The sequence below is a fragment of the Pseudonaja textilis genome, chromosome 4 (genome assembly GCF_049901715.1).
Source record: "Pseudonaja textilis isolate UNSWEBS1 chromosome 4, rPseTex1.2, whole genome shotgun sequence".
NCBI lineage: Eukaryota > Metazoa > Chordata > Lepidosauria > Squamata > Elapidae > Pseudonaja > Pseudonaja textilis.
Window position 1 is genome coordinate 45,681,790 of NC_141993.1, and position 19,034 is coordinate 45,700,823.

At 33.7% G+C, this 19,034-nt stretch overlaps 1 protein-coding gene and 1 long non-coding RNA gene across 2 annotated transcripts in view; both read right to left on the reverse strand.

The window, feature by feature from the left end:
* Positions 1–3,776: 3,776 nt before the first annotated feature.
* LOC148125816 (uncharacterized) lies at positions 3,777–8,421 on the reverse strand. Its single transcript, XR_015743503.1, has 2 exons — positions 7,968–8,421; positions 3,777–7,764 (listed from the first exon to the last, which is right to left on the reverse strand). It is a non-coding gene; the product is annotated as an uncharacterized LOC148125816 (long non-coding RNA).
* Positions 8,422–8,430: 9 nt separating this feature from the next.
* Positions 8,431–19,034, reverse strand: part of SORCS3 (sortilin related VPS10 domain containing receptor 3) — a 535,825-nt gene continuing 525,221 nt past the window's right edge. Inside the window, exons 26-27 of the mRNA XM_087932777.1 lie at positions 11,281–11,441; positions 8,431–10,106 (exon numbers count right to left, since the gene is read on the reverse strand). Of these exons, the coding sequence (XP_087788903.1) occupies positions 10,042–10,106; positions 11,281–11,441 (226 nt within the window). The 3' untranslated portion in view covers positions 8,431–10,041. The remainder of the gene's footprint in view (positions 10,107–11,280; positions 11,442–19,034) is intronic.

Genomic DNA, 19,034 nt, shown 5'->3' on the forward strand with positions numbered 1-19,034 from the left:
ACTGCAAGAAATACCATTTGCCTGCAAGCAAGAACTACTGGGATCACAAAATAGACAAAGTAATAGAAAACTGAAGTGCTGTGGGATTTTAGAATTCAAACAGTCAAGAGTCTGCCATGCAACACATCAAACTTAACAATTGCTGAAAAGAAAGACAAAAGAGTCTAGATAGTGGACATGGCAGTACCTAGAGTCAGGAAAATAGAAAAGAACAAGTTGTAGAAAATCATAAAATACAAAGACATGCAAATAGAAGTGGAATGATTATTGCAAAAGGAAACAAAGATCATGCCAATAGCAATGGGTATCTTGGCTGCCAACCCAAAACATGTGGAGCAACACAGAAAAAGCATTGGATTTGATAAAATCATCCATCAATTGCAAAAGGCAGTTTTCCTTGGAACAGCTTACACCCTGTGACAATATCTTTACTAGTATTAAACAACAACATCTGCCTTTCCCAGGTTCTCAAAGGTGTGCCAAAATGCCAAATCCAGTCTAAATATCTGGCTGATTACATGGGTAATCAGAATGTATATTTTTTTAAGTTCAAGCAGGAAAAACTTTATTTAGCAGCAACCAAGGGAAGTGGGGATAAAAGAAAACAGCAAAGTCTGCCTGTGGGGCCTTTACCTCAGCATACGCTAAGTTTTAATAATAATTCTGGTCTGTCTGTTCCAGCAGAATAAAGTAATTAGAAATGAATTGTTGGAACCAAAATTACTTTAAAATGATAGATTTTTAGTAGTTGGGGCTAAAGATCTGTTTGAATGACAGAATTATAGGCTGTTATCCATACCTCTGGAGGTCATAGTGCAGGTGAAATTGTACAACACCAACAGAGTAATGTACTAAGGCAATTTCTGTAAAAGATCTAAAAGAATTTTTATGAAGTGGTCAGATTTTAACCTCACTAAATGGGAGGGGTACCTTAAAGAATATCAATATGAAAATGGCAAAAATTCATACATAGAGAATATACTTCTCTATTTAAAAAAGAAAATTTTAGGCTATTAATATGTACAAAATGGTAGCTCTATCATGTAAAATGAAAAGAAATTTTGGAAGTTTATGTATGCCGAATTCCATAGGCTAAAAGTCAATGGGCTTTAATTTATTCTAAACATCTGGCCATGAAATTCTATAGTCTGACACTTCTCATTTAAAATTCATTGGTAATTGGGAAATCCATTAAACTATTCTTGTTTTTTTATAGTTTTCAAACAAACATCTGGACCCTAAAATGGAGATTAGCTTCCTTTGTTATAAATATCTGCCCTCCCTAACATGATGCCTCCAGAGACACTGGAAATTCCTAGAATATTCCTAGTAAAAGAGAAGCTGTAGCCACTGATAATGAAACATATCAATAACATAAAACTAAATTTTATATAGTATGAATGGCTCAGGACTCAATTCTGAAAGGCCCTCTGGAAAAGCCAGGTCCTTGCAACCTTCAGGAAAATGTTAAGAAGGTGAGTTATCCTTACCTCAGTTCTTTTATAAGTCTTCTACCTCCTGATAGCTGAAGCCTTGAGCATCCTCTGATTATTCTAAGTTTTTCTTAAGGAAACATGATCGCTAAGATACCCATATTCCAAGTCCCTACTGGAGGGACTTGGCCAATTTAACTGAATAGCACTTACAATATTGGATTATTCTTTAGATAAAACAAATATTAATAACCAATGCCCTTATTTGTCTCCTTTGAAAAATATACATTCTTAGATGAACATTAACTTGTACAAATTATGGAACCACATCTCAATAGATAATGTTCATAGAAATGATGAAGAGACAATTTTCATAGCTTGTTTTTTTTAATCAAATGTTAGCTTTGTTCCTGAATTTATACTGGAGAAAAAGAAATTGTACTTGTGGCAACTACTAGAACAGTTTTCCAATTAGCAATCATATTTTTGTGTGATATAAATTAAAAGGCTCATTTTTTCATCATAACTTATGTTAACAGCTTATATTTCCTGCACTCACTCTTTGGGTTTTATAGATTTTTGGGGTGTGGGGGGAAGATTTGTTCTGTCCCATCCAAACTCATGAAAATTTGGTTCATCACTGACTTGAAATAATAATTAGAGTTTTAGTGGGCAATTAAACCCGTTCTCCAATTTTTAGCTAGTAGTTGGTTTAGCACTTAGTAAAATGTGTTAAAATTACATCCTTTCAAAAGAGAGCAATACGATACCCTTGCATTAAATGTTCTTCCCTTTATCATTCCCTTGTAGAGCTATGGATAGATTTGTTGCACACTATGGAAATTCTAAAGTGTGTTTCATAAAAATGTGTATGATATGTAAGTAAAATATAAGACTATCAACAAAATACAAGTTAGGGCCATTTCTGTATCAATTCTTAAAGTAAAGTTCTATTTCAGCCCTGATACACAGCATCTCCGGAACCACTGAATACATATTAGGTTGTGTGACTTTATTATTGTTATTTCTCTGCTTTTCTCTTACAGTAACCTCTCAATTTCAGAGAAAAGCAACATTATAAAATGTTGCACTGAGTTTCTCGGTCTTTACATCTTAAGTTTTCCACTATCATTCAAGTTATAATGTACCAAAATTCATGAGAAGAGAATCACACTCAGCAGATATATTGCAATAGTCCAATAGTATTTTCTTAATGGAGTATGGAGAAAAATACAAAGCAAAAAAGAATGGGGAGAAAAGGAAATTGCTCCCACATAGTGCATATAATGTTAAAATCTTGTACTGAATCCTGAATTTCACTTTCTTGTGCTGCACATCTTAAAGCTCAGTCTCTTGAGACTAAAAAGAACTATAAGCAACAGGCTATGAAAAAATGATTATTTTAAAAATATGTTACTAAATCTGAATATTTACATTATTTTTAAAATCATTCTGGTCCATAGAAAAAACAAAATTGAAGGACTAATAAAATTAATACAATGTGCAAGTGTTTGCATTCTCTGTGATTCAATTCAGATTTCAGCCTTTCCCGCTTTTTGTCTCCACTTCTTGTTCCTGTAACATAGGAAGAGTTCATGCAATCAGAAAGGTCTGCACATTTTAAGGATCCAATTTCATCCACCTAAGTGGCACAATTTCACTTTTCTGACCATAGCCCAGGTACTAACCAAATTTACTCTTTGCCTTTTTAGTATGAGAACTGTGATTCTTCTGTTTCTCTGCTCTTCTAGGTCTCTGCCAGGCTATTGGGGGTGGGGTTAGTAACAGAGTGGTGTGCCATGCTTTGACTAAAACCCACTAAACATTCAGATACTGTCTTCTTCTCAATATTAACTTAAACATTCATCTTATGCTTTTAATTTTTTAAAACTGCCAAATGTGATTTTTCTTATATTATTATGAAAAAGTTGTGGAAGATTAGAAAACTTCCACATCTTTTAGTATTAATTTCAATAGTACCAATAGGCTGTAACACAGGAATAGTTCTGAATAAATTCGTGTATCACCTTATGCGATCAATTTTGTGAAAGCATCAGTGGAACAATGGAATAAAATATGAAGTTTTAATGCTTTTCTCCAAAACGTGCAACACATATGTCTTTGACAGCATGACATCCAGAAGAAGTTAGTGATATTGAAGACTTATTGTAGTAAAAATTGCTACTTTTCTTTAAAGCTGTCTTCCAAAGAGCCGATGTCAAGGAAGGACTTGAAAGGGTACATTTTATGTACCATTTGAACTGCTGCCCAAAGAAGAAAAATACTATACTATGAATCCTTGCTTTATATGACAGCTACTAAAATAATGTAAATCAACAGCTGTGATGTACAAAAATACATTTATTCTCAACAATTTCAAAATCACTGCCTTTTTTTACAGTAGAAATATTCAAATGCAACAATAAAACCAATACAGTATATATTTATTTTTATGTATATGTATATTTATATCTTTCATGCATTTGTCTTATTTATCTTTTAAGTATTGCAGTTGTCTGACTCATTTAAACCTTAGAATGAGAAACAAATGAACATCAGTTTGTCTGAGCTGAAATCACTGTATTTATGCAAAGATTGTTATTATGTTTATGGCAACCTGATAATTTTAAAATTTGGAAGACTTCTTTTGTAAGCATTCAATAAAGATGCTTTACTTTACATATACGGGCCACACAAAGCATTCAACTATGTGAGCACTTTCAACAGCCTACTCCCAATAATCCCAGGGAAATTGTAAATGAGAGTGATGTGCATTGCAGCAGCATCTTCCTGGAGTTTAAGGTTGCCACAGTGGGGTGATTACAAGATAAGTTTCTTTTAAAATCTCTATCTGAGGGCATCTCACTTTTTAAAATGCAAGTAGGCTCTTGAAGGGAGTGCTTGATAATGGATGGTTGGATAGTTGTGACATAGAGGTAATAAATGCATCAGGAAAATGGAGGATAATGCACAAAGGCCTGTAAAAAAGCAAGAACCTGAGAGGCTGTACCCTCACTGTTAAGGGAACAGTGATGGTGGCTTCTTGAACATGAAACCCCTCCTTTTTTTAATGTCAGATCAGTTACTGGCAAAACCTTTCATACCCAGAATTTAATCCACAATGATAGGACTGTTGCTATAAATTATAGAGAACTGGCTACAGAAGAGCGAAGAATTTATTTTTCTGATCTTTGAATACCAGGCTATTATTTGTTATAGCAGATGGGCAGGAGATGGAATGGCTGACCAGATGCTCCACGGAAACAGTCCGGCAATGGTAAATGTAGGCTGCCACATTTCACTGTCTAAACATATAAATCCCTAGCAAATTTTAGTCTTTGAAAGGATGGAGAACTGGTTAAAATAGTCTGGCTCATAAGTACTTTATGCCTTGTTCATGACTTGTGAAATATACTGTGGAATATTGTATAGCTTAATGCTCCTAAGTTAACTTTTTCCTCATCTAGCCACATCTATCCTATTTACTCGGAAGGTGAGTTGTACAAAATGGGTGGCTTGCCAGCTGCTATTTAAATAAAATAATTCTTGGAGATAAGATTATATAGAGAATATATTCTCTATAACTCCATATAAGAACATATATGGAAGGAGGCTCATTTAAACTGCAACAATGAAATGGTTGCCATTTGAACTGCATCTGAACTGCAACAATGAAATGGTTGCCATGGATGGTTAGGTTTCTGCATCCACTGCATCCACCTAGAACAAGTCAACATTGCCCTTCTGTGCTATATGGCATCTTCATGACCAGATGGGGAGCTACAACAGTTGATGGTGTGCTGTGAAGAATTTGTATTGTTTTGGAGAAAATTGAAGCTCCCCCTCACTTCTAAAAAAAGAAGAGTTTTTCAGAAATGGTGCTTTTTTATTCACAGTTGTCAATGGATTCATCAATGGAAGATGTTGTGAAGAGTTCCTCCATGTACTAATATTTAGCACTCTTAACAGCAATCTTTCCTTGCTATTTTTTATTTTGATAGTTAGCTATGTCTTGTTACATCCTGTATTAAATACCCATATCCAGCAGGGTGAATTAATGGGTGTTAGATTGATGAAGGCAATATTATGGAATTGCAGCACAAACCAAATGCCTTTTCTGTGTGCTAGTTCCTATGGAACTGGTCAGCAGATTCTGACCAGTTCTGAAGAACCGGTAGCAGAAATTTTGAGTAGTTCAGAAAACCGGCAAATACTACCTCTGACTGGCCCCGCCCCCATCTATTCTCTGTCTCCTGAGTCTGGGTCTTCTTTTGTTGCCCTGCACAGGAGAACAGAGCTGGAAAGCAGGTTAGTGGGGTGGGGAGGAAATGGGGATTTTGCATTATCCTTCCCCTGCCATGTCATCAAGCCATGCCCACCAAGCCAAACCACACCTACAGAACTTGTAATTTTTTTTTAATGCACCACTGCTATGGATGCCATTGCTGCAATGACAACGGAACTACCTTTGAATAGTGTACAGCAAATAGCATTTATTCCACCCCTTAGCACTTAAACTACTCTCTGAGTGGTTTACAATGTAAGCATTACATGCACATTACTCCCAACAATCTGGGTCCTGATTTTACTGATTTCAGAAGATGGAAGGCTAAACCAACCTTGAGTCCTGTTTACAATACTGCATTTTAACCACTGAGTCAGCAGGGCTCATTTATAGCAATCAGGCTGCTGATTGATGCAAGGAGTAGTTCTCCAAATTCTTCCAAATTGCTTGTGATGACCATACTCATACAGGAAATGCATTGGACCCCAACTTGCTCATTGTTTAGATAATTTGTAAAGAATCAAAACTTCCATCAGTCTTTTGTTAGAAATTTTAGGGGTTTTCTCGTTTGAAACTTTTGAGCAATCTTCAGTCCTTGAATAGTGTTCTGTCTGGCTTCTTGCTCAGAGAGAAAGAATAATTAAATTTCATAATAAATTGTGCTAGGTCTGTCTTTCTACAGATTTTATGTAATTTGTATGAATACATTCAAGAATGTTCCCACAGCTACTTGCATCCTCTCACTTCTTTATGAAGCTTATAATAAACTGCAAAAAACAAATAATTCTTATAAAACAACTCCTATGCTCAGAAAAATAAAAAGTCCCCTCCCCAAGACACATCACTAGTAAAGTCACTGCACATATCTCTTAAAATCTTATATATGTTTTAAAAATATAGGCATTGGCTGAAAATACATTGCCTATTTCTATGGTAGAAGCTAACATTAAGAGTATTATTGACAGAAGTAGGATAATTAGATGTAAGACTACTAATGAAATGAGTAGTCCTTGTTTCCAAGCACCTAAATATATTCTTGCCAATTATTGAATTAAATTCAATCTGTACATCATGCCTTTCAAATTATCCATGATATTGAAGTGAATAGATAAAGGAGCATCCCCCACAGGCCATTCAAGTCTCATGAAAGTGTCACAATTTTGGCATCTGGATATTGTTCCCTTCCCTAATTCCATTGGCATAGTAATGTTCTATGTTCTTAAATTCTAAGAGATTTCATCTGAGGCATAAGTGAGGCTTTGCAGACTTCATTTTTAAAGAAAGAATAATGTCAAATAACCCAGAGCATAAACAAAGAAAGAAATTTAGTCATAAGTATTTCACAAATATTAACAAAAGAACATGATTTACATTTTTCTCAAACATTTTGAGACTGACTGCAGGCACAGGCTAACTTGCTGAGTTAATTGTTGTTGCTTCCTCCCCCACTTTTTCCCATTTCCTTCTCTTTAATTTTTTTTAAATACAAATCCCTAGAATAATAGGTTGGAGTTGTCGTTAGCTGGACAAGCAACATTCAAGATTTGAAATGTAAACTGAAGCCAGCGATCTAAGAAGAGCTGTGAGGGATGTATGGGATTTATTGGAAGGATGAAGAGAGGGTCAATCATACTTTATGCAGAGATAATTAATTTTCACTTTTTTGCATATAGTGTGGACATACAAACACACTTTTTTTTAATCACCTGGTAACTAGTTTGCGGAGCATAAATTAAAAGAAACTCAACCATTAATCTAAAATTGTCTTTCAGCTTAATTTATCTTGTAGAGCTGTGAAACAGAAAAGGACCATGTATGCTAGCTTGAATTCCTTAGATCAGAGCTGTTAAACTCCTGGACTGCAGGTCGGCTACATCACCGCTGGCCGTGCCCATGCCCAATTTAACGAAAGGGGAAAAAGTCACAATAAGTCATGTGACAATGCCGTGATGACACAAATTTGACACCCCTGCCTTAGATGAAGAATTAGAATCAGGGAGGACTGGAATCCTCTATAATTGTATTTTATGCTGCTTGTGTAATAAACTTATTGATTGGGAATATCCCTATTTCTACCATTCTTGAGAAATGAATAAGGAAGATATTCTTTACATTTTGGAGGTTACTGTATAAACATGAACCTAAGAAATTACTAAGGATTTTTTTAGGGATAGACCACCCTAGCAAAATACATAATTAATAAAAAGTAAATTAATACATATTCTTCTGAATACAGAAACAGTCTGTACTTGAAATGACACTCTCAGTAGAACAGTTTGAGCATAGTATATTGTTCATGTTTTTCATGTTAAATTGTGGATTTCTGAATTCTCCAATTCTAGTATTTTCTTTGTTAGCAAGAGACATTTTAGAATGCTTCACAAGATCTAAAAGGACTGTACCAGCTTTTAAACTGATCCCTCTGAAGCTTTTATTTTAGTCAGAGCTATAATCCTTTTTTCCCCTCTTTGACAGATTCTTTTTTCTAGATGTAAAAAATATTAAAATCTGTTGATTGACAATAATTAGTTTCAGACTTCTTTTTCCATTGCTCACTTATCTACCTAGTGAGCATGAAATTTGTGGATATTTTTGTTGATCCTGTTTCTGAACATTAGCAGTCATCAGGCAAATAATAGCAAAAAGATATCCACCCATCACTAGGCGACCATAAAATATGGATCTTTTTACTGCACAAATATAATCTCAAGCATAGTATTGCTAATTAAGATAATTCAAATATGTTTTCTAAGAAATAAAATTGTTCACATAATACATTATAGAGAAAAAAGCCTATGAATATATATTAGCCTACTGTATTCCCAGTTAAATTAATAATATTGTAGAAGAGTTTTTGCCAATCTGGGAACATTTGAGGAATTTTTCTGGAAGGTTCTTATTATATGGCTGTGTCAGTAGGTTTAGGGAATGTCACAGATATGGTGATCTAATGAGACGGCTGCATTGCTTTTAACATCAATCTTCTCTACAGTCTTCCTATAAAGATTTTGTTGAGGTTTTTAATTGTACTTGTTTTAATGTTTAGATTTTACTATTGTTTTTATTGCCACATTTTTGAGATGAGCTGTTATATAAATGTGATAAATATATAAAACAAGATTCCAGAATTTTGAGCCAACATGGCAATAGCAGATTGTAGCACTTAAATCCAAAATCAGCCTTACATAACCTATTTAACTTACCCATATTATCATATCAGATGAGCTGGAAGCAAAATACAAAGTAAAATCATATGCACTGAAAGGAGTATAGAAGAAAAAGTGGGAAAGAGTTGAAATTAAAATGTTAAAATAAAAATAACGAAGTCTCAGGTAGTGGCCAACACTACAGGTTATAAGTCAGTCTTGGACTTATTATTTAGCTTTTTTGTGGAGAAAAATATTTCCCCATGCAGCCAACTAATTCAAATGGGGATATTATGGATTCTGCATCATATTTCAGAGTTTTTCAGCCACACCTATTTGAGAGTATAATTAGTATCCTTCTCCTCACCACCTTCATGTAAGGAAGAGGAAACTGACTTAACTAAACTGTGTTCTGAAACATGCCTAACCCAGAACATGTTTCCTTCTGTAGGGGATTCCTTGGCACAGTACTGTTAAAATAAGGCAATAGATTTAAATAGGACAGACAACTGATATACATTTAGATCCCACATGTGACAGAGTTGCTCACTGCAGGCTTTCTTTTAACAGTTTGGCTTCTGATATCAATGCAAACATGTGTGTTTTGTGTATGTCTGTGTGTGGTTTATTTATTTTAAATTTATCTTTTGCTAAACATTAAATTATTTCTCAGGAAATAAAAATATATTTACATGGTAAGTATCTACAGTAAACCATCAGTATGAACATGCACCATTGAGAGCCTCTTCAGAAATTTGATCAACTTTGGTTGGGCCATTATGGGCATCCCACCCACCTTCATTGGGATCTAAACATATTATTCAGAAGGGACCTCACAGAATCAGTTTCAAGATTTATCGGATATCATCAGTTATCTGAATCAGAATCTGAAAGCACTGGACAAAGACAAGTCTGGTAAGAGTCTTATGAGATTGCCATCGGCAAAAAAGCACTTTTTTTCAATTGAAATTTAGGATCTTATACCATCATTTCATTCAACTGTATATCATATTGTGATATCGTTTGCCAAATGCTCACTTTATATATGTCCCTAAAAAAGAAAAAAAAAGTCCACACCATTAATATTAATAATAATAACAAGAAGAATTTCCCCTTCATCTAATCATAATATTAATTACAAAAAGCTGGGTAATGTTGTCAAAATGGACTCCTGGTATTAAACACTAGTGCAGTTTGGTATTTCCTTTGTGCTTTCACTGTTGGAGATTGTTGAGATGCTTCCTACGAAGAAGGAGAAAGGGAGAGAAAGTCATATGTTGCATACTACATTGCATACTGATTTCATTCTGAAATTGCTTTAATTTGAGCAGACATTTTTGGTTTTCCTGACAAGTGAATGGTATGTTGAAATTTATGCACAAACAGCAAAACTGCTTTTCTGTCTATGGTTTGGCTGAAAACCCAAGAAATTACCCCATATAAAATAAGGACGCTATACACAAGACATTAGAAAACATCAATTTATGGAAAAAAGAGATGGAAAGTGTAACAGTAAAAGATGGAAGTCAAATGAGAAAGAGTTAAGCAGACATTCAGCCACTGAAGTGGAAGTGGTTGCTTCCTTTTTGTGCTATAAACAATCATTGGGCTGTCTGTTCAAATTTCTCATTCAATCTTTTCTCCCTCATATTTACTGAAACATAATTTATGTGTTTCAATTGTGGCCTTCTAATGCTTTATTATTTTTCAAGAGTTGAAAAATTTCCAGGAAAAAACATTGCAATATTATCCAGAAAACAATACTTATATGAATTAATTCTCACAAAATCAGGGTAACAGAATCTGTCTCCTGCAAATATAAGGAGCGGATGACTTTCCCACACACAAAAAAAGGAAAATCAATCGGGTTCATGACAGGAGAGAAAAAAAATTGCAGAAGAATTTGAGTACCATTTTTTTGTACATAAGGCTTGCTCTTGAAACAATAGTTATTAGAATTCTATTATTATAAATTACTGATTTTTCTTTAATAAATTTACCTTAATGTCTTAGTGCGAATTTGCCTTCTGTTATTACAGTCCTGTCTGTTGGTTAAACTTGACAATCTATTTCTTATCTTTTCTATTAATGTAAATCTATTTTATCTGAGAAATATTTATATTCATTAATGGAGAAAAATGAGTAGCAATTTTTTTTCTATATGTTTAAGGGTGGTACAGTTGTATTTTGGCCAAAACTTTGAATTCTCAACCAGGGTCAAATAAAATGTTGATGTTGGGGTGTCACATCAAAAACTAAAACTGCTTTAATTTGAATCATATTAACTTAATATGGATTAATTACATAAAACATTATGAACCTCCTCCTTTCACACTGACAACGTCCTTAGGTTGGGCATATCTGATTAAGGGATGATAACTATCACTGTAATTGAATAGATGCCCATGCTGTTTACCTATAACCCGTGCATCCAACTCTTTGTCCATGAGTTCTTCAGGGTCTGTGAATTCACTAAGTGTAATTTTGGGTGCATTTTCATTTTGGCTGACAGAACCAATCATCTCCTGTTCCTTGTCATGTTGCACCTGAGCATAGATATTGATCCATGGAATTTTCCTGCATATAAAAAGAAACATGTCCTAAGTTAGGTAACTATTCTAAATAACAAAGATACTTGTCTTCTTAATAGTAATAATGACTTATTATTTAGCTAAGTTGTATCACAAAAAATAAGAGGAAGAAAGGAGGAGTATACTTTACTTCTTAAAATGTATCCTAAAGGACTAATTTCAGTATGAATGTAGGAGAAAGTATTCAACTTATCAGAAAAAAATCATAAGAGTCAGATCTGGAAAATATAAAACTTAAATATTTAGTTTATGAAATCTGACACTCATAGGCATTTAACATAAACCAAAGGAAGGAAGGAAGGAGGGAAGGAAGGAAGGAATTAAAAGGAGATTCAATTTACAGTGCAATATTTACAAAACAAGCCTTCACATTCTTTTTAATTGGACTCCTACTAGAGAATAATTTCCATTGGATCACATTTTTGTAGTATATGCATGCTGGATTTCTAACCTGGTAAAATTCTATTTAATGAAGCAATTGTGGGAAGAAATGGCTTCATGGAGCATTGGAATGGGAAAAAATATGTTGACTTGTCTATTCTGAACCCTAACCAAAATCCTGGAAATTTTGAAAGATTCTTGGTGAGATAAGGTATTTTTCTATTCCATATGAAGATGAATTCTGGCACACTGAGTGGGAAAAAAATTAATCAACAGTGCAGCAGTCAAGAAGGCAGGTCCAGTAGACATGGTAGTAGAGCATTAAGAGCATGACAAGATATTTAATCTTGCTGGTTATCCACTGCAGAAAACAACCTCCAGTTGTAATGATTCTCTGTGCTACTGGATAACTGAGAGAATGGCAGCTGTTCCCCTTAGAACTCCATTGCACAGATATTTCTCTTATGCAATTCAACTTTATCAACAGCTCATCTGCAAATTCTCTCATGTCAAACCTAATTTGTCAGTCCTGTGACAATGGGGAACTAGTAAAGTAATAGATGGAGGTGATCACTGGCAGTTATAGTCACAAACTGAGAGAACCCAGATTGTCAGAATGCAGACTGATGAGCCCTGTGCATGAAGTTTTAGCTTTGATGATAGGCACCACCAAAAACTAACAGAAAACAGTAAATGACATCACACAGTAAAACCCACAGTTACCACAATAGACTTCCAGTGGTTTCCATTGTGCTTTACCCCACTGTGCTAGACTCTGCTAGATTGCAGAATCATCTCCATGTACAACAGAGTGTCTTCTTCAAACCCGAAGGTCTATCACACATACCATAGAGTTTAAATCCCTACATATTAGAATTAGATACATTCTTGTTTTTGTCTTTAAATTGGTGTCTTTTGTCATCACTTCAACCTACAAGTTCTATAACAAACAGGAGATAGTGTAATTTTCTACTGCTGCATAGTATATGTAATATAATGATGAAGACTTGATGTCAATTAATTAATTCAGGTTCAGAGTATCTGATTAAACAACAGTGATAGTAACTGAATATGAAACATTGCAACACAAAGACATCAAAGAGAAAGAATCCTGGACAACAAAAATATTTTTAAATAAGGAGCTTACTTGTACCAAGAATTATCAAAAAGAGAAAAAAAAACAGAAAATATTTAACAAATCTGAATGGTAATGTACACCGTGATTGCTTTTCCAGGCAATTACAGCTATCATAAGCTTTTTACAGAATAAATGTTGTGTGAATCTTCCTTTATTCACCTCCTTTTGACATCCTTTTAAATGACTGCTAAGTGTCTGGGAGGAAAAATAGTCAACACTTCTGCTTAATCTTATTTTCTCTAGGGCAAAGTTATCAGGTACCTTTGATCTTTCTCTATGAATTATCTTTTAAGAAGTGTATGATTGTCCTAGCACTCTTGCAGATTATGAGCCAAGCTCATTTAGCTTTGGTGCATGCTTGCCTGATTTATATACCTTAATTAGGTCATTAATAATGCATATAAATATGTCATTATTTCTTGGAAAGCATGCCTGGTTTCTTTTCTGCTTCTGGCCCTAGTATCTGTACTGACTGTTCTGCCTTTTAAATGTAAATGGGTTTTATGTTGTCTCTTCTCTTACATATTACAGTAAATAAGGTGTGTGTGGGGGGGTGGGGGGGCAAATAAAATTCTATATTCTCAACTAAATCCTAATTTGATTACCATGTGACATGAGTCACCTAAGTGAAAACATTTCCCAAACAATGTATGGGAAATTCATATGGAAATGTCCAGAACTTAAGGAATAGAATGCCTCATGACAGAAATTTCCTCTCCCTTTTGATTAAACTTGGATAGGCATAAAGAGGTATGCAGGGTAGGCTCACCCCAGTAAGATGCTTTATGCTGAAGAAGCAACTTACTCTATCTTGAATCTTCAATTAAAAGCACAAAGGCAGGCTGATCTGTCTTAAACAGCCACTTTACTTTGCTAAAAGTGGTTTCCAAACATATGCAAAAGCCATTTTTCTTGTTCACTTTGCTGCTTAGAAATAGGAAGGTGCTTCACTTTGTCAAGTTCCTTGAAGTTATGCTTCAACAGTACTTTTATCAAGACAAAAAGCACTCTGTACAGATCTAGTTATCATACTAGTGATACTAGTACTTCTTTTTTTCAAGCCTTTTTCTTCATCTAACTATTGGTTGGATTAAGGTATACAAGAACCTGAAGAAATTTTGTCCTCCCTTTTTTTTCCTTTTTTTTCTTTATCATTATTATTGGCCTTCTTTTTCCTACTATTTTTATTTTGAACGATAATTGGTTACTTCACAATTGGATTAAGGTTTAGAAGAACCTGAAGATTTTGAATTGCTTAAAATGAGTAGGAAATTTACAGCTCCTGGTTCTTCAACTTCTACTATTTCCTCCCCAACATCTGGAGAACAATGTTCAATACAGACAATGTTAAAGCAAGAAAAAGAACAAGAAAAAGTGACTCTGTGGATGATTATGCAAGGAATTCAAAATATTCAATGAAGATCAGAGAATATTGAAAGGAGAATAGAGAATATTGAACAAAGAACAGAGAACATTGAACAAAGAACAGAGAACATTGAAAAAGAACAGGGAAAACCGATGAAAAAGTGGAGAACATCCAACAAATGATGTTGAAGTATGATGAGAGATTCCAAAAAATTGAAGAAGATAAACAAAGTGACAAGAAGATTGGAGATATTGATAACAGAATAATGATGGTTGAACAAGATAAAAGTGGTATGTTGAGATGGGAAATAGATAGATCAGAATTCTATCTTAGATTCCAAAACGTAGAGGAAGAAAAAGGACAAAACTTAGCTGAGATAATGATAGAAATACTGGCTGAAGCTTTGGAAATAACTAAAGAGAAGATGATGGATGGAATAGATGAGGTTTATCGAGTTTTCACAAGATATGAGATGAGAAATAGCTTACCAAGAGAAGTTCACATTAGATTTACAAAGAAAGCCATTAAAATGCAAATATTGCAAGTGGCAAAAGAGAAAACAATGAAATATAAAGACAAGGAGATTGTGGTCTTGAAACAAATACCCAGAAGAGTGAGAGAGATGAGAAGAGAATACTGATTCCTGATTAAAATGCTACTTAAAAAAGAGGTGAACTATAGATGGCTGATTCCAGAAGGTTTAATGTTCACATGGCAAGAACAGAGACATAGAATTGACTCAATTGAGAAAGCAGAATTATTTTATACAGATTTTTTTGGAGGGAAAGAGGAAGAGGCAGAAAAAGAGATCTCATTAACTGAATTCCGAGAGGACTGCCAAATGGCAACTGAAAAAGAAGAAGGTGCAGTAAGTGGAAAGGTGGAAGGCAAAGAACAGTGTAAACTAAGATCTATGAGAGCTGCTAAACTTAACTACAAAATATAACCATGGAAGAGAAAAAATTGATTACAATTAATATAAATGGACTTAACTCAGCCGTTAAAAGAAGGAAAACCTTTCATAAATTAGAGAAATTAAAATTTGATATAATTTGTCTACAAGAAGTACATATTAAAAACAATATGAACAATTGTTGATACAACCAAAATTAGGGAAAATATTTACTTCCTTGACACAATGTAAGAAAAGAGGAATGGTTTTATATATTAAAGAGACCACCCCAGCAAAATTGATTTATACCAATGATGATGGAAGAATACTAATGGTGGAAATAATGGACAATAATACGAAAACACTCCTGATTGCAATCTATGCTCCGAATGACAAACCAGAAGAATTCTACAAAAAATTTCATATAAAAATAATTGAACTGGACTATGCTAATATAGTTATGATGGGAGATTTTAATGGAATTTTAGACAACAAATTGGACTATACAGCACAGAAAACAATAAAGCAAATCAGAAAGACTCTCCCTAAATCTTTTTTTTAAATGATAGATGAAATAAACTTAAAAGATACATGGATAGAAAGAAATGCTAAAACTAAACAATATACCTTCTACTCAAATAGACACTTATCATGGTCCAAAACAGATATGATATGGATGTCAACAGAATTAATAACTAGTATTCAAGAAATAAATATTGAAACAAGTACTTGGGCAGATCACAATCCAATGACAATTAAATGGAAAGGGCAAAAAAGATCTAGATGGATGTTAAATAATACTATTTTAAAGGAAAAAGACTTCACACAGTGGATGGAGAAAGAATTGGCTTTTTTCTTTAGAGAAAACAAAAAAGAAGATACATCCATTCAGAATGTATGGGATACAATGAAGGCATAAGCTAGAGGCTTGATAATAGACTATACAAGGAAAAGTAATACTATGAAAAGACTAGCCTCTAAGGCCTTAGAGGATGAGCATAAAAGACTTGAAAAAGAGCTACAGAAAATGCCACAGAAAAAGGACATCAAGCTAAAAATGGACATAATGAAACACAAAATGGGTCAAATAGAAAAAGAAGAATTAGCACAGAAAATTAGAGGTGCTAAACAGAACTACTTTGAAGATGCAAACAAACCAGGTAGATGGTTAGCATACAAATTAAGAAAGGAGAAAGAATCAAGGAAAACATTGCAATTAATAGATGACCAAGGCCAAGTTTGTTATGGTAGTAAAGAGAAGAAGGAAATCATTTGAGACTTCTATGGGAAAATATATATGCAAGAGAATATTGATGAGGAAAGAGTTAAACAGTACTTACAGAATGCTAATTTACCTCAGATACCTAAAGAGACTGAAACAATGTTAGAAAGCAATATAACGATGATGGAGTTAACTGAAGCACTCAAGCAGCAAAATAATGGAAAGGCCCCAGGCCCCAGATGGACTTCCAGCAGAATTTTACAAAGCATTAGAAGAATCGTTGAATCTTTCATTGCTAGAAGTTATGAAGTTATGTTAAAGAAGATGATACCTAAATCATGAAGCCTATATTACACTTATTCCAAAAGAGGAGACCAATCCATTACAAATTAAGAACTATAGACCCATTTCTCTACTAAATGCAGATTATAAAATTTTTCCTTCAATATTGGCAGAAAGACTTAAAAAATATTTAAATAATTTTATTCATCCTGATCAAAATGGATTTCTGACAAAGAGACAAATTAAAGATAATATGAGAGTAATCTTGGACACCTTGGAATACTAAGAGGCACATCCTGAAAAACAAATGGCTCTGATATTTTTAGATGCACAGAAGGCATTTGATAATATGAATTGGCGATTCATGTTATTATTGTTGGAACAGATGGGTTTTGCTAGAAAATTTATTCAAGCAATAGAAGCTATATACTTCTATAAGCAAATGGCAAAGGTAATGATAGAGGGAGAACTGACAGACTCTATCAATATAAGAAAAGGAAGAAGACAAGGGTGCCCACTATCACCTTTGTTGTTCGTGTTAACTTTGGAAGTGCTAAACAGAAATATTAGAGATGAAAAGAATATAAAAGGAATGAAAATCAAAAAGGAAGAATTTAAGCTGCAAGCATTTGCAGATGATTTGGTTTTCGTCTTAGAAGACCCTTTAGAAACAGCATCAAAATTGATAGAAAAGATAGAGACATATGGAAAGGTGGCTTGTTTGAAAATAAATAAAGATAAGATAAAGATCTTGACAAAGAATATGCTATTAAGACAAAAGGAAGAACTGGCAGACCTATTGAAAATTCAGGTCACGAACAAGATCAAGTACTTGGGGGTATATTTGACAGCAAGATGTAGTACATTAAAAGAGAATAATTATATTAAACTTAAACAGCAGATAGTGCTAGATCTGGAGAAATAGGAAAATTAGAACTGTCACTAATAGAGAGAATTTCAACAATCAAGATCAAGATTACCTAGAATTTTATATTTGTTTCAAACAATTCCAATTAGGCTTGGAAAAGACTACTTTGAAGATCTAAATAAAATTGTGTTGAATATATATGGCAGGTAAGAAAGCGAGAATAAAGTTGAAACTTATGCAAGATGCTAGAATAAGAGGAGGATTTGGTTTGCCTAATTGGGAGTTGTACTACCAAGCTACAAATCTCATGTGGGTTATGGAATGGATAACAGTAAGAAATACTAGATTGTTGACATTAGAAGGAAATGATTTCTTGTTGGGGTGGCATGCTTTTTTATGGTATAAAGGAACTAAAACACAGCGGTATTTTAGAAGACATTATATACGGGAGTCTCTGTGGTTAAACTGAGAGAAGATTAAGAGACAATGTTATTTGAAAATTCCAGTCTGGTTATTGACTATTGAAGCATTTTCTTATCCTATAATATACCAAAAGGAACAAACGGTTAGATATGGTGAAATATTGAATGAAAAGAGTGAACTCAAATCTATACAAAAACTAGAGGAACAAGGTATAAAGATGAATTGGTTTTCATATGCACAAATACATTCAAGGTATGATAAAGATTCTAAAACAGAAGGTTTCTATGATAAACTGACTGACTTAGATAAGATTTTGACAGGTACTGATGATAAGGTGATTAAAAAACTGTATGGATATTTATTAGAAATTAAATTAGAAGAAGAACAAGTTAAAGAAACTATGATTGCTTGGGGGAAGAATTTTGGATACGGGATCGATTTAGAAAAATGGCAAAAATTGTGGTCTCAAAATTATAAAATGACAATGTCAACAGCATATAAAGAAAATTTGTATAAGATGTTTTACAGGTGGCATTTTCCCCCAACAAGAATAGCAAGAATGTTCAAGAATAAATCTGAAAAATGTTGGAAATGTCATCAGGCACCTGGCTCATATTATCATATGTGGTGGACTTGTGCGGATGCTAAAAAGTACTGGACTAAAATCCACATGTGGTTGGAAAAAATGACAAAAAAACATATAGACTTGAAACCAGAGATATTTTTATTGGGAATTTTACCTGAAATATACAGTAAAGACTTGAAATACCTGATTGTAAATGTATTAACAGAGGCTAGGATTGTATTTGCTAAAAACTGGAAAAATGAGAAAATACCATCACAGGAGGAAATCATTAAGAAAATATTGGATTGTGCTGAAATGAGTAGATTGACATTTGAAATTAGAGTGCAAGAGGATAAACAATTTTATAAAATTTGGAATCTTTTCTATCAATGGTTAGACAATAAAATACAGTAATGAAATATGTAAATTTTTAGAAAATAAT